Here is a 21,536-nt window from a genome sequence, read left to right as displayed (position 1 = left end):
TAAAGAATTCTGCCTGAGTTGAGGGGGAGATGGTAACCCAAGACCCCTGGTCAAAAAATGAAAAGAGTGCTGCTTTTGAACGTACAAGGTTCCAGCTAGGGGTCCGCTCCCCGCCTGAACTTGGAGTCGGATCAGCTGAGATGAGATAATGAGTTTGAAAGCGCTTTGTAAACTGTAAAGTGCCATGCAAGCATTGTAAGGTATGATTAGTTAGCATTCTGCTATCATTAATCCTAGCAGAACATTGCTGTCTGTGACCAGCAATGCAAATCACAACTCCGGCCTAAGCACAACTCACAAGGTCCCTTTATTTAGGAACTAAAATACTTTTCTTTCTCCTACTACCATAGTCATGATAATGCCTTATTTTTTATATGATGTTCTGCTTTCAATACTCTTCCTGGCTGGGTTTTTTGCTTAACGCACAGTATAGTGGTTAGAAGAGAACCCCTGGAGCCAGACAGCCTGGGTGTGAATTTTAACTTAAGCCCTGGCACTTTGACCTTGGGCAAGTTTCTGAACCTAGAACCTAGTTTCTACTCTCTTAAAATGGTGATGCTAATAACACTAACATTGCAGGGTTGGTATTAGGTTTAAATGAGCTAACACTTAGAAGGAATTCCAGCCAATAGTGCGTGCTCAATAATTGTTAGCCACTTTCTTTGTCATTAACATTGTGCTTTTTAAATAATGCTTTTTTGAAGACACGAATTCAATGGCCTGTGATTTCCATTGGCCTTTCTTATGGCTATAGTCAACCAACACCAGTTGGTACTTGCCAGATGCGTTGGCTAAGGAGGTGGGGAGGAGCATGAGCATCATTCAGGAGGGGCCAGGCAGGACCCTGGGAGTCAGGTGTGCAACTCAAAGGGCAGGATTTCATATTTTAAGAAATAAATGTATTTGGGGAGCAAAGCACTGCCAACCACTTCCAAATTCTGTATTTTAAATTTTTATTGAGGACAATGGCAGCAGTGAGAAGAAGGAATTTTCTGGGCATGATTAGTGATGATTTGATTTTCCAAAAAGTCAGATGGAGTGAGGGCCTGCTATAGTCTTAAGATGTAGCCCCCTCAGGAGCAGTATGGAGCAGGGTAGCAGAAAGCAGGTGGCCTGCTTGATCAGGGTATAAGAGTCTCATTGTTCATTTTACTCCTAGCTAGGCTAATTCCTCCTTCTTCATTTCTGAGATGAGTTGTCCTTTGGGGATGAAGAATTTACTCTTAATTTTCTCTTAGAAATTGGATACCAAGTAGGTGAGCAATAGGAGTCAAGATATTTTATTTACTTATCTTTATGAAACGAGAAGATAATGATTTTTAAAAGTTTTAACATTTTATTATTACTTAGAAGCAAGGCTGAGCCTATGAGCAGGGGGAGAGGAGTTTGTATGAATCCCAGATGGACACATTCGACCCTATTCCTATCCCGCACGCCTCCAACGAAAGCAAAAAACAAAACTAAGTGAAGAGTCCTGATATTCCACCATTTAACTGCATTCAGGAATTTGAAAGTTTGAAAAGTCTTTAATATCTCTTTGAAAATGGAAATAGCACAAAGTATTGATTTTTGTTTTAGCTATTTTGGCAAAATGTTTGGTCACAATTTACTTGACATCCAACATATGATGAAGAAGAGCTAAGAGGTGGACAGTTGTTGGGGTAGAAGATCGAATACAGAGCTGCTCGTGGGGAGGTGCAGGGCAAAAGAAGCATTTATGCCCCGGGTCCATCCTGTGAATAGTCATAAAGTCTTCCAGATGCTTCAGGTTAGCTCAGCTCTGCAGAGAGACCTTCCTCACACTTTGCGATCGGATACATAGTCTAGGTTTGCTGTCACACACAGCTGCCTGCATTAGCTTTCCCCCAGATCAGTTTCTTGGTGGCTCAGATTGTTGCCCTGTCACTCAAAAACAAATTGTGTACCTGTTGGGTGCATTGCTAATGTTCTAAAGAAAAAAGAACAACCAAAAACTATCTACTCTTTCCAATTTCATGGCAAGAGTTTGGATTGTCCTTCTCAGAGCCATTTAGGATCCTGCATTGCTGATGCTGATGGGGCCCTGTCAATTAAATGACTTTTTAGCATTGCTAGTAGCTGGTTAAATTCAAGGTTTTAAAACCCACTCTAACTATGCTACAACCCTGGACTAAAATAGCAAACAGCTGTCATCTAAACTAACGATACCGAGAAGACCTTTCACTAACAACACAATGTGTGTGTCTGGAGATGGGGATTTAAAAGAATATTTGGTCTGATCACATGGAGGGTTCTCTTTAATTTTGCTCCATCAGTCACAAGCAATTAAGTAATGAGAAAGAAGCTGTTCATGACATTAACCTTCACAAAGGAAACCCTTTCCTGACCCACCAACGGGGCAAAGATTCAGAGTCAGAAGAGGAAGTTGCATGTCGGCGGCCTGATCTTGAGAAAGATGACTTTGCTGCAAGGAGAGCGAGGATGAACCAGACCAAGCCAGCAGTGCCATTGAATCAACTCCTCTATGGGCCTTACCAAAAAAAGGAGGCAGAGAAATCAGAGAGCCGCAAACCGCTCTCAAAGGGAATTTCAGAAAAGAAAAGTCTAGAATATAAAAGGTGTGCACTGTGTGTGTTTTTGTGTGAGTGAGAGAGGGGGCATAATTAAGTGAAGGTGACTTGTGTCATAGGCCCCCATTCCTTTCTTTCTTTTCCCAGTTACAAATAATCGGTAATGGTGGTTTGTTTTGAAGCAGAACTCCAGATATCCAGTCTCCCTAAATGCAGTGGCAGAGACTAGAATGGCCATGTCCAAAATAGGGCTGAATTCACCAAATAAACTTTGAGTTCCAGTGGACACATCACCACAAATGATTGGCGTTATTGGCACAAGCAGACGTGTACCATTGCCAATCAGGGGTGGCCACCACCCAAAGCTGCTCCAGTCCATTCGCAGGAAGCAGAAAACACAGTCATTCCTTAGCTGTAGGCTCTTCTCCCTTATTGGCTCCTTTTAGATATTGGGAGAGGCAGAAAATGAGGCTTGCTCTTTCTTTCCACATACCAGCAAAATCACTTAGACATTTAATGATGGATATTTCTCATTAAAAACACACACACAAAACCGGGGTGCCTGAGTGGCTCAGTCGGTTGAGCATCTGACTCTTGATCTCAGGGTCATGATTTCAAGCCCCGCATTGGGCTCCACACTGGGTGTGGAACCAAAAAAAAAAAAAAAAAAAAACCAAAAAAAAAACCTTCTCAAAAATATTATATGTTTCTGTTTGTTCTTTTATAGAAATTGTTTTTGAATGAGTTTCCCTTTCGCAGCCTTTTTCCCATCCTCTTCATTTGGGAAAGGAAAACTGTAGCGAAATGGGTTTTGGCCAGTGATTTTTATCCTAGGAGGGATATGAATTTATTGAAGGTGTCAGCTTGCTAAATTTCATCACACAGAGTTGATCATTCTTGCATTTTTTCCTTATACCAGAATCAGAGATTTGCATCGTCAAATTGCCATCTCTTTGCCCCTCATTTAAGGGGGTTTGTAAATTCTGTTGAACGAAGAATATAAACATCTTAACTGTGTTTTACACAATTCAAATGGTTCTTTGGGCAGAGTCACTGAGCTCAGTGGAGTAGTCAGTGGTGCTTGTTGCTGTTGTTCTGGAAAGTACCAGGTACAAAATGTGTGGACGATCCTGGGATATAGAACAGGGGTTAGAGCACAGAAGCCTGGCGTGATTTTTTTACAGGACACACTCTAGCTTCGGGAGTCTCTCGCTCTGTGCTGATCTTGTTGGCGTGTCTTGTAACAAACCATTCTAGGAGGGCCTTGTGGGAGGGATCCGTTGTTGCACGTGAAACAAAGACTTCTGGACAACTGACTAGCACCAACGCACATTGATGGGGATCAGCAACTTGAGTTAGGAAAAGGAGTTGCTTTTGTATCTCCCTTTTTTCCTTTCTCCTGCATGCAATTTTAATTCCCGGTATTTCCAGCCTCATTTGTCACCTGACTCTGGGGACATGGCTCTGAGTCTGGGATGGCCCATGACCTCTCTAGAGAGCAAGAACTGATGAAAGAAGAGAAGGCCCCTCGTGGCTCTTGCCTCTGCCCTTTCTTCATCCCCTTTCCCAAACTAAAATTAAACAGAAAATTCTGTAGCCTTCCCAACCTGTAGAGGCTCTGCAAAGACACCACATCATCCAGGTAACAAAAGAATACCTCTCGGTTTTCTGGCTTGGATGGTATCTTTTTTAAAAAAACAAATAACCTTCTTTATGTAGGTTTTTGAGATTTTCTATCTCAGGAAGCATGTTTAGTTAGAAATTGACTTTCAATGCAATTGAATGTTTTATGCATATAGATGCCACAGCTTTGATTTAAATGACAGCATTGTCAGCATGAAGCCACCCAACATCCACTTCTTGGGAGAACAGTTGAAAATATCAGTTTTAACATCAATAAAGATGACCAGTTATTAACACAAGAAACAAGTGGGTATTGACTCTGTAGATCCAGGTGAAGAGGATACAGTCGGTTTAATCTTCAAGTTTATATTACCCAAACCTAACCAATGCTATTGGGAAGCAGAGACTGATTTTGAAGGTCGAAACTTTCTGTTTGGAATCGACTTAAATGTACTTTCTGGCAGTTGTGAGTTTATGGTTGAGATATTTAATATGTGAACAACGTTCCAGCTATCTCCAAACTAATCCTAGAATTTGGATCGTGCAGAGCTCGTTACTAACCTTTTACTGGTGCAGTAAAAGACATTCCAAGACGGCTCAGGGATTCAATCAGAAAACTTGAATTCATTACAGTAATTTGAATAGTGTGGGAATTGGGCATCATTACTGTCAAACCGAAATCTCATTACCATTCTTAATAGTCTTTCAGCAAGCCCTGGCTTCTCTTCCTAAACTAAACTAGAGACTGTCATGTGGTGGAAAAAACTCCATCTCATTACAGTATCAAAAGGGTAACATAGGCGAAAGGAATCAAGGCTCCAATTGATTCCATATTTTTTGAGAAAGGGAAAGGTGCCTCCTTCATTTCCTTGTGTCCTTAGCCTCTGAAATTCCTTCCTTGACATTCTGTTTGTCTGCTCCCCTTCCTTGAACCTGATTTTTCCAATGATGTGGGGGCCTGGATAAAATTGACAGAAACCAGGGCCAAACAGAAGAGTTGAAGTCAATGGTGACCTGTATCACTCGGACTCAGGAGAGCGAACCGGCAGAATTGGGAGTGAGGAAGGTGCCAGATCTTTACAGGGATGACCTGGCTCAGCGGAGAATTCAGGGCCACCTCGCCCCTCACCGAGAGGCTCCGAGATTTGTCACAGTCTCCAATATCACCGAAGCTGACTTGGAGACGTGGGAGAGACTGAAAGTGTCAGAAAAGACGAGGTGTGTCATGTTTTTCCCGAGTTTTCCCCTGGCGGTGGTTTCATTAAATTTTGAAGGAATCAAATGCTTATCCTTCTATCATTTTTTATTCTTGTGGCTGGAGAAAAAATACCTCTCAAAACAGTATATTCTGCATGAGTTTAAAGTTATTAATACCAAAAGTTACGAGCCACTGGATGGAAAAGATCCTCTTTAATTAAACCAACTACTGTGGATGATAATTTTGACTGGCTTGTTTATACTTGATTTTTAACAAATTTTCATTATTTCACTGTACCTAAGATTTTCTTATGCCATCATTTATGATGTTGGAAGGGATATTTTGAAAACTATAGAAGCTTAAAGCCCTAGGCAAGACAATGATCATTCCTTCGTTTATTGTTTGATGAATGGAAAAGCAATTCTGCTCTAGCCATAGAAGTATTTTTCATAAATCTAGTATTCAAAAAAAAAAGCTCTTATTAATTTACACTTGTCTTAGAAATCTTTGGAACTCATTTCTGGTTCTGACTAGGGATGGAGATGTTGAGCACATCTGTGCCCCTGAGCCTTCACCAGAAATTAAAGCAGAAACTGCCATTCGTGATGATTTTGCCAGCCGCAAAGCAAGGGCCTATAAGAAAGCTTCCAGCCCCCGGCAGAAGTTTGTGCACTTTGGACCCGTGACAGAGATAGATCAGCAGAAATGGAAGCGGCTCAGCATCGGCCAGGCTGGGCCTAGGGAGGAGGTAGAAGAAGTCCTCAGTCGTGGCAGCAAGACTGAAACTTACTCTGTCCCCCCTTCCTCCGCGGCCACGTCCAGTTTAGAAAAAGACCAAACGCTTACTCCACAAAATGACCCCAGGTATTTTCCTCCATCCGTGTGCAAGACCTGCATGGGAGCCATTGCTGCTTTGAAAGGGTCTGCTGAAGCACCTGTCAGAAACCTCCGGCCATCCCATAGTTTTAACAGACTCTTTGGCTGGTTGGCAGAGAAGTAACGTTAGCAGGTCACCCTGGGGAGGAGCGCGTGTGTGAACGTTAATGGCAGGTGTCCATTTTGATTCTGTTGTCCCCAGAATCCCTGCCTGGGAATGCCAGTGATCTTGGCGAAGGACCCTTTTTCCCTGGGCTGCATTAGCACTACTTTATTAGTTGGAAATACTGAAATGAACTCGATGGAATGTTTTAATGATACCCTATTGTTTCTTCTAAAGGAACAATAAAAATCAGGTTTATCCTTAACCTCCCTCTTTTCCTATCCCAGGAAGGGAAGAAAAAAATAGTTATTGATAACATTTGTTCAAATTTGGACATTGAAGCAGTTGAAAAGAAAGTAAAGGTCTCTTTCCTCCCCTACTTAAAAAAAATAATTGTATAATAAATGGTGAATGGAAAAAGACTCCTCTCTTGGGGTTCCTATGAGTCAAGAATTTCCTTGGCTGAATCTCCATCCAAATGTGTGAGGGATCACCTGGGAAAAGCCCGCGTCGGCCTGTCACGGGTTCTCATCCTTGCTGGAGGCCTTCCAGCTTTGAATTTCCAAGTTCTCTTTTGGGCGTTCAGTTCTGTGGACTGGTCTCTCTTCCAGGAAGCAGGTATTAGGAGCTTTATAAGCCCCTAGACTCTCCCGGGAGCCTCCATTCCACCTGCATGTTGGGAGCAAAGTAATGCTCTCCATGGCAAGAGGAAATGCTTAAGACATCCTCCTCTGTGCTTTGTCCTTGAAATCCAAAGGAAACAGTGAATGGTCTATGACATACAGAGGGGTGTCTTTCATCCAATACTGTGGCTGACAGCATAGAGATAGCAGATTGTAGATATAAGTAATCCTAGTACACCAGAAATACAGTTGGTGTTTCAGAGGCTGACGGGGACCTGGGGTGGAGTAGGTGGGGGTAAGAAATTAGTAAGAAATGCATCATTGAGTCCTTGACTAGGGAGGGGGCCATCACTTAGCCCCATGGTGACAGGGTCTCGCCAGCCTTCTTTGACTTTCCTCAGGCCCTCGCTGGGGCTCGCCTTCCATGATCTCCATCTGAGTGTGTCATCCTTACTAACCAGCCTCCGGAATGAGAGCAGCCGAACTCTTCTTAATCTCTCAGTCCCAACCACGTTCCTTGTGTCCTTTCATAATTCTTTTTCCTCTTCTCTCTTGCCACCAATGCTACTTGATTATCCCCAGAATAGTGAATTCTGGCGTCGCTGACTATTGCAAAAGGGTCTCGTGGCTGGCTTCTGTGCTGGAGACCCAGGAGGAGCATGTGTGCAGTTTGAGCGAGCGCCCGGGGACAGAGGAAGGTGAGGAGCAACGTTCCCTCCCTTCCCAGGAGGTGACGGATGACAGGTGGGGTCAAGGCCTCGGGTGTGAAGTCTTCCCTAGCAGTAAAGCTGTCCTCTCTGGCTTCAGCGACAAGCAAACAGCTGCCACAGGTTGGCAAAGAAGAGAAGGAAGGAGCTGCTCAAAGAGATTCTGCGAGGCCGCCAAAGGCTGAAAGATCAGAGGAGAGCAGCCAGCCACCGTGAGCACTTGTCTGCCTTCCAGGGTGTGCTACTTCTGCTGTGTGTGGCTGTTGTGTTCCCAGAAAACAGCTTCGAACCACAGTATGCCCTTGATGACTGATGTGGCATGGAGTTCAGTCACTTAAAAGAATGCACCCATCCCAGGGTCAGAGTTCTGCTCTCAGCGCCCTCCCTGAGTAGAGATTTGAGCCTTTGCATGTGGTTGGGTGCTGGCCGGATTTCATCCTCAGGAATCATGACAACCCGAAAGGGAAACCCATTCCGGTGTAAGTACCCATTGCATGATGGAGGCCCACGGTATTAGTACTCAGTTGCTATGTGTGTTGCTGCCTCCGTGGACGTTGGCTTCTTCTGTCTTGGGTTGATGCCCGTGGGTGACGCTACTGAAAATATCTTTAGCAGTAAGTGGCCTTTGACTGGCTGGACTGAATGTTGCCCTAGTTTGTGTCCCCCGGCCTCTGAATGCAAGACTTCGGGGACGGAAGAGAGCTCGGAGAAGATGACAGCCAGGAGTGGCAGCGGACTGAAAGGCCAAGGAAGGTTGTATGATTCGCAAAAAGATGACATGATGGTCAGGAGAACCGGGATGTCTCTTAGACGCGTTGGATCCAATGTAAACCAGTTCCTTCCAGTTCCATTTGCAAAGCGACAGAATGTGGAGGCATCTGCCAAGGGTCCACCATTGAAGGATAAGAGGTCAGAAGGTTTTCCTGAGCCTTTGTGATTTTGTTTCTCTGCTCTGAGCCTCCATAATGCTTTGAGTATGTTATTAACGCCTTATGGTACCTCAGTGCCACTTATCCGTGATTGCTTGCGGAAATGGAAAGATAAAAATTGGCCCAGTCTGCCAGGAATTTTTTTTCCCTTTTTTTGCATATAAGCAGGTGTGGAAAGAAGATGCAGTTGTGAGTTTTCCTGTTGAACGTTTTTTTTTTTTTTCTGACTCACCTTGTGGGCCACCTAAATGGGTAACTCTTTTATTTCTTCCTAGCTTGTATAGGAGCCCTCAGGTAAAGGAACTGAACTTCTTTCTGACCTACTTGATTTCAGTTTGGTGCCAAGAGGGTCTTCAGGTCCAAAGAAGATGTATACCACTTACCAATTTGTAATTTCATTTCATTTCAACATTAGCAAACACTCAGGGCTTTCTAGAGGTAAGATTTCTATTCCATGCTCTGACTTGATTTAAAAGAATGAGTAAGGAGGGGCATCCGGGTGGCTCGTCGGTGAAGCGTCTGCCCTCGGCTCAGGTCATGATCCTGGGGTCCTGGGATGAAGCCCCAGGACCCAGTGAGCAGGGAGCCCAACTCCTGGGCTCCCTGCTCACTGGGGAGCCCACTTCTCCCTCTCCTCCTTGCTCGTGTGCTCTCTCTCTCACTATCTCTGTCTCTCTCTCAAATAAATAAATAAAAATCTTAAAAAAAAAAAGAACGAGTAAGGAAATAATCTGAAGTTTGTAGTTAAAAGTACTATATGTTGAAGCTTCTATTGCTATTTAATAAGAGTGATACATTTTTGTTAAAAGTGTGGTCTGCCAGATCTAAGTAGAATAAAAGAGTGAGAGGTGTTTTGCATAATTACAGGATCCAAAGAAAGCAGGAAGTGATGAGGTTCCACTTCACAAAGGACCTTGAAAGTAGCGGGTCAGAGGGTAGGATGGGGAGCAGGGAAAACCTTAAGTAACACCCAAATTTTAAAAAAAAGATCCTAGCTATCTTTATGACCTGAATTTAATCTATGCTTTATATTTCTCTGAATCATCATACTACTACTCTCGCAGAGCCTCTTTGTAACGTTGGTTTCAGGACGCTATTCGTGCTCTGCTTCATAGTGCAGAGTGCTTTGTAGCCCTTTCAAAGGGTGGCTTCTCCCTGTAGCTCTCCTTCTGGCAATTCACAGGTAGGGCGATGGAGAGAGAAGAGGGTGAGTGGATCCCACGTGGGTCCCGGCCGGTCACACCGGTCAGGGCTGGTTCGTGGCAGAGGGACTGACTGATCTGCCCAGTCCACCATCCTCACTCACTTTCCAGATGCCCTGACGCAGCGTGGCCCTGGGGTCATGCGCTGCTCTAAAGCAACTTAGCGTGAAAGGGAAGAAGGAAGAGGGGCCCATGGCTGCCTACCCATTCTAGGTGTTTTCCCATTGACTTATTCCTCACATGACCTTTGAGAGGAAGAATTCTCAGCTGCATTTTGCAGTTAGGAAACGGAGGCCCACGTCCACACAGCTGGTAATTACAGGTCCAACATTCAGATCCAGCTCTGCCTGAGCAGAAAGCCATGGTCCCCTTCCCACACGTTGCCTGCACAGGTTACTAGAGGGAACGGTGGCAGTCTGATGAATTCCCTGTCACTTGTATCTGTCCCTCTATTAGTGATTCAGAGAAAAGCCTCTTTAGGCTATGAGAATGAATGGCTAGTTTGAGCAGAAGGAGATGTGGTCACATGAACTGCATGTCAGTTGTGCGACTGAATGAGCATACACCTTGGGAATTCATGTTCCTTTTCCACAACTGTTTATTGAGTAATTACTATGGGTAATTACTGGGAGCTAGGGGATAATTTTAAATGAGCAGGAAACCCATTTTTTCCCCTCCCACTTCAAATGAAGCTGTGCCAATTCACAATATGGAAGTATAGAACCAGCTAATTATTGATCCTAAAATGCTTTATTAGTGCTGAAAGTCACATGCATGAAATAGATGCATAGAATATTCTCTTTATCTTTCTAAATATCCCTACCCTCACAATTAAACTTTATTCATTGCTTTTTCATTTCTTTTTTTTTCTTTCTGGTGGGATGCTTACACCAACTGTGATTTGTCTGGCCAATTTTGTACCTATTGACTCACCTACTTGGCATTTTTTAAAAAATCTCTTTATTAGTGATTTTTTAACTTACCTTTACTTTTTAGTTTCCCATAGGACAATGGAGAAAGTCATTTGAAGCCCAAGCTCTAATTATCTTCTCCCTAACTGCAAAGGCAGGTCTGCTTAAATTGATGCCCTCTTAAATCTTAATGAATTAGGAGGAAATTCCTTAAGTCCATAAGTGTATATATAGTAGAAGGGTAAATGAAGGTTATCTCCAGAGACTAAGCTATTCTTTTCTCTTCAATTTCCAGAGCATCCAGTAAGTACTCAATAAATACTTATTGAGGGCCTTGTCTGGTCACTATTCAGGGAACCCAAAAAGAAAAATCCCTGCCCTCATGGAGCTTATACTTTAGTGTAAATCTACATTTGTTGGCAGAGATTTCCATGAAATGCTGTTAAGTATTTTGTGTAGGAGCAATCTAAATTCAAATATATCTTACATGTGACAACACGTAGCTGAATCTCATCAACAAAATGGGCTAAAGGAGCCAAACTCGGAAGAATACATACTATATGGATCCATTTATACAGTACGAAACACTCGACACTAAGCTCTGGGTATGCCTGGGTTGTACGGATTCATTGAGGGATATGTGTCTGGCAGGTGCCCCTTCTGTATATATATTCTACTTCAATAAAACATTAACAAAAATATTCGGATAGAGACACAAAACATGTACTAACTATGAGTTGATTATTTCTAGGTTAACTAGGTATAACTTCTCTGCTCTCTTCCATAGATAATTTAGAAAACACTGGATTTGAATAAGCCTATTCCAATAGGCCTATTAACTGACAAACATTGATCCAGTCTTCAGAACTAACTGCTCATGCACTCTCCCTTGACCATTGGTCATTGATTCCAAATGTAGTCGTGTTTTTTAGAAAATTGAGTGTATTAGGTTAAACTTTATCCCCTTCTGAAACTATCCCCTGGAGAAACAGAAAATGAGTCTTACTGCCAGAAGAGAAATATCCACAAACCTTTGGGCCATTTCAACAGAGACTTTGGGTCTTCCACTGGTTTGGTTGCCTTCATTGTGAACGAAAACAATTATTAATGAATGCATGAATGCAGACTGTTCTAGAATGATAAGAGCAGGTAAGAGAGAAGGGTGGGTATGTGTGCACCCATGCATTCCAGGGTGTTTTCCCTAAGATTACAGGAAGACATCTCTAGAAATGACTCTTTTCCCCATAAACTGTTATGAAACTGAACACGAGACTAGGTAATTTTTGCTGAAAACCACAAAATTTAATTTGCTGGAAACTGAAAGCAGGACCTTTTTTCTTTACTCAAATAATTCTTTGTCCACCATCAGAGTGCAGAAATGAACAGCGTTTGAGGGCATAGGTAAGAACCTTCTCTTAACATTTCCCTTTGCCGAAGAGATAGTCATTTGTGGAAGCTGCTTTTTTAAACTGTGCTTTAAAATATGCCCTTGTCATGTCCTAATTTCTTTTTTCTAATTTAACCTTTTTCTTTGCTTTATCAGATGCATTAAAATTTAAAGTGTCTATACTGCAGAAGGTACAACTTTGTAGATCTGAATAATCAGAAGAATATAAAAGACTGTAAAAAGGAAAACTTTGGTTTTTCAAGTTATGGAATATTATTCAAGTCTGGCTTTGATTAAGGCTGCCAGTTTTCTAGGAATTGTGGTTTTTGTCAAATGCATGCGGAAGGCACTGATTGGGGTTCTGGTTGGAGCTCTGGTTTGCTTTCAGAAAACTGCAGAAACGCTCTTTGATGTCATTTGTGCAAAAGCATTAACACATCAGGGAAAGGGTCAGTAAGCGTGTGCTTCTATGTTGGGTGTCCATTACAGCCCATTACTGCCAAACATAAAGGCAAGAATGGTTTAACTGTTTGTGAATGACCATAATACAGGTTTGGCTTTTTTTTTTTTTTTTTCCCTTCTTAAACTGCCTTCTCTAAACATTGTGGGTTGCACCTAAGCCTTCTTGTGTTTATATTGAACAGACTCTTTTTTTTGTGGGTAGCATGGGGATTATTTTCATCTCTCCTCTGTGTTTTAATACATGTTTTGCGTTCTTTAGCAACGTCAAGACTGTTCCCTCATTTCCAGCAGTTAATAAATATTGCTAATTGTGTAACGACGCTTCTCTTCCAGTGTGATCGGCAAAAAAGGTTTGGCACACAAATATGTCACCGGTTATGTTTATTGCCAGCTTGGTTACAGAGCTAACCTTCTGTCTTGCCCATCCTCTAATTTTGTATTTGGTCTTGTAGATACGGTCCGAGAACTCCTGTGTCTGATGACGCAGAGTAAGTTGTCTTGTGTTTGTAGGAATCCATTAATGACTAGCTTGAACTGCATGCTTCCCATACTTACCACTAATTGAAATGCAACTGATGCAACAGTGAACTGAGCAGCTCACTGACTCAGCCTCGGAAAAGCGCTTGAAGTTGGAATGCAGAACATATGTTCTGTGCAGGAGAAATGAATGAAAGAGTAACTCGAGCATGATTCTAATACACAGCTGCTGCTTAAACTTAACATTTGCTTTTCATAGATGTGGCATGGGGAGGCTGGTCTGACTGTCTGGATGTTGGTACCCCTTCTGAACCACAGAATTATTCTGCGTTTTGCATTTAATTCTTGATATGTTAGGGCTTGGAGTTAACAATGAAGCAAGCCATTCTCATGGCCCTATTTTTTTTTTGAGCTAAGAAAACAAATCCTGAACCACTAATTATAGATTCAGAAGCCCAAGTTCCTCCCAGGTTGGAGTAATGTAAACTGTGGGATGCTCACGACCAGAACATTGGGGTTGAGTTCAAGTTCTGTGGCATAGCAAGGGGTCAAGATGTCAAACATGACTTGGGCTTCCTCTTCCGGCTCCTTACTTTCCACTCCTCTCAGAGATTCATTCCCTACCTCCGCCTCACATCCAAATTTGAGAAGAAGCCACCACTCTCCCATTTGTGACCACTTAACTCCGTTTCAGAAATGGATTTCTGGGAAATCCCAAAAGGTGGAAGAAAGGAAGCTACTGTAAAGAGCATTTGAATCTTACTTGTTCCTGAATATGAAACCTCACCTACGGGAAAAGTGAATGATTTTTTTCAAGGCGGCGGAGGTGGGGACTCTCTTCTCTGCCCTAAATTTACAAAAAGCAGCCTCATGGACTAAGAAGAATGAAAGGAGCTTCTTTTCCAGAGATCTTCTCTAGGAGTATTCAAAGGGCCGAATCTCCTCCTTGGGAGTAGACACAACTTGCATGAAGCCGTGTGGGGAGCAAAATGCAAAGTTTATATGGGGAGTTTCATTTTTAAATAGATATTATATGTTTAGTTTCTTCCCCCACTCTCTCCCTTTTTCAAAATCGTTAAAGGTAATTATTGGCACAGGCTCTATTTACTCAGAACTGGCACATTCTTAAAATACAGCCCAATCAAAAAAAGATGTGCCCTTTAAGGAAAATACAGGTCAGGGGCAGACCTACCACACAGGCAAACAGAGATTTCCGCCTCCCAGCTAGCCAAATGTTTCCGTAGATGTAGTTTCACCTTCTTGCCCTTTTCTTCACGTGCACGTTCCTCCTGTCCCAAGGCTCTCCCCACCAACAGAGCCTGGGCACGGTGAGAGTTGGAGGCTGTTTTATTCCTAATTCCCTCACCTTTGACCTGGCCCCGAAACAGTTTCCAGGCTCCCCTGGAGGTGATTTCAATCTGGCCCTCCAAGATGCCAACCCACCACCATGAGAGACTCTGGGGCTCGGCAGCCGGGGACCCTTGTCCCAACAGCACAAGGCGTGGGCTGAGAGCAGATGTTTAGTGCGAGTCACCTTAATATTCTGGAGCCTGGGCTCCTCCAGGATCCCCCACCCTGCCCCTAAACACACACTTCTTCATTTTGGAGGCTGAGTCCAACCTCTGAAGTAAGGGACATTTTCTGAATGGTGACTCAGCCCATTTTCTGTCTAGTATTATCATTTTTCAACTTGCCTAGTTCCTTTTTTTTGAAGTGGCATAAAGATATGGCTCATATTTCTTTTTTGGCCAGTTGGCTGGAATTTCTTTAAAACAAAACAAAACAACTCTGGGGAAAAATAGTACTTCCTGGTATATGGGAGGGCAAACCAGAGTTTCTCTTTTTATTTCACTAACCAGCTTTTGGCCACATTTGGGCTGGGGTCATTAGAACTTCACGGTGGGAACAGGGATAGGACCGCAGGACAGAAGAAGGCAGTTCTCAAGGCCTTGCTCCCATTCTTTTCTGAGTGATGTAACCAAATCCCAAATCTTGGAGAAGACTGCCATTTTTCCTGGGGTTCCAGAAGAATAGAATGAACTTCAGTCTCTTTCTGGAAAGCCTACTTAAGTGATTTTTCATCCATGATGCTTAAAAAAACAAAAACAGGAGGTTAGGCTTTTCTCCCTACCTCTGCAAATTCCCAAATCTTTCTTAAACAACCTTAATAAATAGTCTAAAATAAATGAAAAACTGCAGCCCCTCCCCCCTTGGAGGACTGCAGTTTATCTTTCTAGAAGATGTAGCTGCACAATCCCCTGAGTACACAGAGGCAGCTCCCCATGGTGGTTTGCCATATTTGTGCCAATAGAAGCCTCAGGTAAAAGTCCTGTGTAGTCAGAGTATTTGAATACTCTTGGGGAAGACAGATTGCAAGTACAATCTTCAGTTTCAGCTCTCTTAGGTCAGACTTAAATAGTCCAACACCTAGAGAGAAGGAAGAGGAACCCAACAGATCCATGCAGCTTCATTTTGAATGCGTCGGAATGAAAGTGGGCAGCCATAGCATTGAGGATCTGGCTTCCCCTTCCAGAGCGCTGTCTGCTCAGGACCCGACTGGCGTCCAGGAGCACTGTTGCTGTTGATTGGCTGGCCGTGGGGAGAACTATTTTGGACATCACCGATGATGTCTAGAATTAAGTGGAGTCTAAGTGCATGGCTTTTCTTTTTCTTTGTGTTAAGCTGGCTTCAAAAATGGACTGTCATAGTCTTCTGAGAGTTTAACAGTGAACCTCCATTTCTTGATTTTGGACTGTGTAACCCACTTGGTCCCAGGGCTCATTTCTTTGAGAGGAGAAAAAAAGGGAGGATTTTGCTTTGGTTTTTATTTCTGTTTTCATCTTGCTGCTTCAGCTTTTGCTGTAACAAAGGTCTATGTAAGCACCATAAGAAGAGGCCCTATGGTCTTGCCCAATATTTAATAAGCTCCTATAGAACATATCAATAATATGTATAGCCTAAGGCCTTAAAAAATTGCTTTCCCTATCCTTTGTCTTGTAAAAGAGTAAATTCAGAAGTATCCTGACAAAAATAAGGTACAATGCTTGTGAGAATATTAAGATACAAAGTATATACTGATTTATATGTTTTATTCCTTAATCTTATGATAAAATACCTTATTTTCTTGATTCCTGGATGCTATCAACTGCACTACCAATTTATAGGCATTTTTACAGGAAATAGAAATAATCACATCAAATATATGAATCAGTAATGCATAGCTCTTAGATGCATCCACAATTCAGAAACTTCAATATGAAAAGTTAGGTGTCTTAGACTTGAGGCTAGATGACTTTTTTGGAAGTGGAGAAATTGCCTTAATGTAGAAAGCATGTAAGACAGCTCTTTACGCAAGCATTTACTGTAAGAACGTTTTGCTTCATGGAATGCCACCCTCCTTGCCCATACATTCTCCCCACATTATTTAATTCTCTTCATTTTGTTTCCTAATACATTTCCAATCGAGAAGAGCCAAGAGCTCCAAATACCTTTTTCTAGCTCTTCCGTAATGTTTTGGCACCTACGTATAAAATTATATTGACTTGCTGCAGCCACCCCTGAAGGCAAAGATGGTCACATTTCCGCTTTGGGGGTTAAAAGGAGAAGAGGTGGGGGCGCTAGCATGCCCGCTGCGGGCTGGGGGAATCGCAACACGCCGCGTCGCGCTGCTGTCTTGAGCTGCGGAGGGAAAAGGGGCACTTTTGCCAGCGCGGTGGCGCCCCCACGCGGCAGAACGCGCAGACACAGCCCGGGCACCGGTCCATTTTTGTCTGTTCTCTCTCCCCACTCAGGAGCACGAGTATGTTTGACATGCGGTGTGAGGAGGAGGCCACGGTGCAGCCACACAGCAGGGCCCGCCAGGAGCAGCTGCAGCTGATAAATAACCAGCTGCGGGAAGAGGACGACAAATGGCAAGATGTGAGTGCCGGCCAAGGCCAGGGGCAGCAGGGAGGCTGCCCTGCACCATGGGTTAGAGCCCCCTTGGAGCAGGAAGTCAGGTGGGGCGGGTAGACTTGGACTTGAAAGCTAGGCAGGGGAAGGGAGCCCTTTGGGGATTTCAAACAGGGACACAGGAAGTGTGGGAATTAAAGGAAGGTTAATGACAACATGAAAGGTGAAGAGTGAAGGACGCAGACATGTATTGGGCAAGTCCCCCTGCTAGAAGGTTGGCCACAGAGGGAGGGGGTGGTGGAGGAGGGAGGCACCTGGCATGGGATGTAGAATAGAAGATGCACTGTCTTTCGAGATGATCTATTGAAATGGGTAATCATGCTGTTGATGGCAACAGTAATCGCCAACATCGAAAGCGTACCGGTCACAGACACTGTTCTAACTGCCTTGCATGTAGGATTTCTTCCGTTTCCTTAGTAACTCAGTGAGCTAGCAACTAGTATCATCCTCCGCTCCACAGATGAGTCCCAGAACAGCTAAGTAACTCGCCCAAAGTCTCACAGCTAGTGAGTAAGGGAGCCAGGATGAGAACCAGGGAAGGAGGTCTCTGTGGCCTGAGGAGGGCCATGTGATTGTGTGTGCGCTGAGAGCGAAGAGCCAGGGCAGGGAAGAGCTTGAAGATGGGGATGACGGGAGGGAGCATGGATTCTTTCCTGTGGTCCTCACAGAGCTCTCTGAGGTAGCCGTTGCGGCCTTGACTGTACCATCAGCCAAAAAAGTTAACGTCTATGAAATGTAGTAATAATCGGGTCTGCCATTTATCGAGCACTTACGATATGGCTGGCACCTCATATGCACTATGTCATTTAACCCTCACGGTAGGCTGGGAAGAGTACATGTCATTGTCATCCTTATTTTAGGGATCAGCAAACTGAGGTGTAGAGAGGCTGACAAACATGCCTGAGATTCCAAAGCATGGAAAAGGTAGCGCTGAGATCCTTTCCCACAGCTGCAATCCCACCCACCTGACTCCAGCGTCCTGGACATCCTTATTTCTGCCTTTTGTTCCTTCCCTGAGGAAACTGTGTCTGTCTGTGGTTGATTCCTACCATTCTGTTGTCAGCAAGTCCATTCACAGTGTGCAGGTCATAAATTGGAAAAAATGAAGTTTCTTACAGTACCCTGTGAAGCAATACTTTAAAATTTAGCAGCTGACGTGAGATATGCTTGCATAGTTCATATTACCGTGTTTAAATGAATGTGCTGGCCTGCTATGGAGAATGTGGCCATATCTAAATGTTTCCTGCCTTTGAGGCATTCCTGTTCCCACCAGACTTTACACGGGATTGAATGGGAATGGCCTCGCATCGTGCTGGGCCCACAGTCAGTGCTCACTCAACTCTGAAGAGTAGAAACGGAATTGTATGTTCTGTCGACCCCTTGTCCCCCACCCCCCTAGGACCTGGCTCGTTGGAAGAGCCGTAGAAGAAGTGCTTCTCAGGACTTAATCAAGAAAGAGGAAGAAAGGAAGAAAATGGAGAAGTTACTGGCTGGAGAGGACAGAACAAGTGAACGAAGGAAAAGCATCAAAACCTACAGAGAAATTGTTCAAGAAAAGTGAGTCCTTTCTGTTGTTGTCTTTTACACGTACAATGGTGTCTAGATGTGCTTTTTCTAAAAATCATCAGTTATCACAAAGGTTCTGACGCCCATATTACACACTCCCTGGGCTCCCCCCTTCAGCTCAGCCTTGGCTTCTACCGAGGTCTTCTTTGCGATTTTTGTGACTGTTGACTCTGTGATTGCTTCCCCCCCCATGCCCATCCTTTAGAGAGCGGAGAGAGAGGGAGTTGCATGAGGCCTATAAGAACGCACGGTCCCAGGAGGAGGCGGAGGGGATCCTTCAACAGTACATCGAGAGGTTCACCATCAGTGAGGCTGTTCTCGAACGCTTGGAGATGCCAAAAATTCTGGAAAGAAGCCATTCCACAGAGCCAAACTTAACCCCCTTCCTGAACGACCCTAGCCCCATGAAGTACCTGCGGCGACAATCACTGCCCCCACCCAAATTCACTGCCACCGTGGAGACCACCATCGCTCGGACCAGCGTTCTGGATACCAGCATGTCAGCAGGCAGTGGGTCTCCAAGCAAAACCGTCACCCCCAAAGCAGTGCCTATGCTGACACCCAAGCCTTACTCCCAGCCCAAGACCTCTCAAGAGGTTCTGAAGACCTTTAAGGTAGGACGCATTCCTTAAGAGGAGAACCAAAACTGAACCCCAGGTAATCAGTGGAAAGAAGCATCTTGCCCTGAGAAGATGCAATTATGTTTATCAAACAAAAGTGAAATGTATAACCATTTACGATTGTGAAGTTTATGTCTCAGGGGATTTGGTTTGCAAATAGTTAAAGGAGCGAGGTTTATTTCCCAGTTTGATAGAATGGCGTGGTCTCTCTACAGTAGTTCTAACCAACCCTTAATTTAGTAAAACCCTGGGGATCTCCGGCTCTGTGGAGGTATAGCAAACTCCTCAAAACAAAATTGTAATTGCCTTTGGTTTAGGTAGAAGGATAGGCAGCCACCTCTTCTTTTTAAAGAATCTGACATCATATCCAAAAAGATGCTACAATTGCAAAAATGGAATAATACAAGAAACACACAGGAACATGGGATGTACTTGATTCTCAGATGAGAGGGAGTTTTAAAAATATTTTTAAAAGGGAGAGAAACTGGATTGTTTCCTGCCAATGAATATGTAAAGTAATGTTCCAGAACCAAAGAACCTATGACAACCAAACATCTTTTTGCTTGCTCACATTCCAGTGTTTTCCCTCACACCACGAGGCAGTGCTTGTTCTTTGGCTTAAGCTCTTTTGACTACAAAGAAAACTCAGTTCTCGCTGTCCCTGCACACCACATGGGTTCTTAATAGAAGACAGAGGTGGAATTCATCAGCAGGAGACATGGGCACATGACTATAAAGAAAGTTTGCTTGGCTAAACTAATTGAGCAATGGGATGTCATGTATCTTCCTATTGAATTTCAGAGGGAACCAAACTGTATATACACTTTCTGACTGTTGCTTAAATAACTCGGAATGGATCTTATAAGTCTGTGCCTTAGGCTTCGATAGAACAAAAGAAGAGTGTCCTGGACATCTCATCTGGGTTGAGTTGAGATGTATGTCCCTCGAAGGGCTGGGGCTGTGTCTTTGTTGTTCACAGCTTTGTCCTGGGAGCCTGGCGTAGGTGCCCAGCACATAGTAGGCACTCAGTAAGTTCTTATTGAATAAATACATGAATTTTTCCTGAGAAAATGAGCTACATCATGCAGGCTCACACGTAGATAAGCATGTGCCCAGACATGCCCAGTATCCCACCTAGTACACCAGCTCTCCTTCACCTAGGGCCCATGACCGAGAACCGTCTGTAATGTTTCATGAAGGAAGGTTTGATGTTGAGGTGGCCCACAACAGGGGTAGGGAATACAGTTTACTTAACTTGGTATCTGAGGCATCTGATCAGATAATCCAGATGTCCACTTCCCCTCCTTTATATAAATAGTGCAAGGTGATCATTTAAACAGAAGAATTATGACAGATGACTTGATGGCAAGACTTTGGCCCTGAGGAAACCCTGTCTCTCACCGCTGTGGCAAAACAGTGTAACAGGCGTCACTAAGAGCATTCATGGAGGGGTGCGGAGAAGAACCTGAGTAGAGATCTTTTTAGAGCTGGGGTTCACTCTGGACCACTAATGAGCCCTTGACTCATCACAGGCGTTGATGGTTATCAGCTCCATTCACGGACCCATCACTGAGTGGGTGGACCCCGTTATGGTCAAAGGTAGTATGTGGAAAAGTTGTTACCAGATAATGCCAAGACAGAAACTATGAGGGGTGTGTGTGTGTGTGTGTGTGTGTGTGTGTGTGTGTATGTGTGTGTGTTTTCTCATGGGGAGGACAGTGGAGTGAGGGAGACAGAGAATATAGACTTAGTTTCCCAGGACAACAGAATTAAGAGTAAAGGAAAATCAAATGAAATAGTTTAAGGCAGTGTTTTTCTCTTTTTTTAAGATTTTATTTATTTGAGAGAGAGAGAGGTAGTGAGAGAGAGCACAAGCAGTGGGGAGAGGGAGAAGCAGGCTCCCCGCTGAGCAGGAAGCCTGACGCAGGGCTCAATTCCAGGACCCTGGGATCATGACCTGAACTGAAGGCAGACACTTAACCGACTGAGCCACCCAGGCGCCCCTAAGGCAGTGTTTTTCAAAGTGAGAATTGCTACCTGTTGCCGGGTTATGAAATCAGTTTAGCAGCTTGGTATCAGCATTTTTTTTTTTTTTTTTTTTTTTTTAAAGATTTTATTTATTTATTTGAGAGAGAGAGAGAGTGAAAGAGAGAGCGCAAGAGGGGGTAGGGTTAGAGGGAGAAGCAGACTCCCTGCCGAGCAGGGATCCCGATGTGGGACTCGATCCCGGGACTCCGGGATCATGACCTGAGCCGAAGACAGTCGCTTAACCAACTGAGCCACCCAGGCGCCCGGTATCAGCATTTTTTAAAATAAAGTAAAATACAAGGGAAAAAAAAGTCTGGTACATCA

At 43.8% G+C, this 21,536-nt stretch overlaps 1 protein-coding gene across 18 annotated transcripts in view; it reads left to right on the top strand.

The window, feature by feature from the left end:
- LIMCH1 (LIM and calponin homology domains 1) overlaps nucleotides 1-21,536 on the top strand; it is a 317,738-nt gene that overhangs the window by 245,608 nt on the left and 50,594 nt on the right. For 12 of the 18 annotated variants that reach the window (XM_044912739.1, XM_044912738.1, XM_044912736.1 and 9 more), the window contains 4 exons: nucleotides 13,023-13,058; nucleotides 16,839-16,965; nucleotides 18,398-18,555; nucleotides 18,770-19,178. In XM_044912739.1, coding sequence (XP_044768674.1) covers nucleotides 13,023-13,058; nucleotides 16,839-16,965; nucleotides 18,398-18,555; nucleotides 18,770-19,178 — 730 coding nt within the window. Of the gene's footprint in view, nucleotides 1-2,294; nucleotides 2,598-5,147; nucleotides 5,391-5,904; nucleotides 6,235-7,554; nucleotides 7,671-7,779; nucleotides 7,892-8,333; nucleotides 8,589-13,022; nucleotides 13,059-16,838; nucleotides 16,966-18,397; nucleotides 18,556-18,769; nucleotides 19,179-21,536 lie in introns of all 18 variants that reach the window. The other 6 variants (XM_044912737.1, XM_044912732.1, XM_044912733.1 and 3 more) reach the window with 2 other exon arrangements.

This window comes from Neomonachus schauinslandi, chromosome 2 (assembly GCF_002201575.2).
Source record: "Neomonachus schauinslandi chromosome 2, ASM220157v2, whole genome shotgun sequence".
Lineage (NCBI taxonomy): Eukaryota > Metazoa > Chordata > Mammalia > Carnivora > Phocidae > Neomonachus > Neomonachus schauinslandi.
This window is presented reverse-complemented; position numbering and strand designations above follow the sequence as displayed.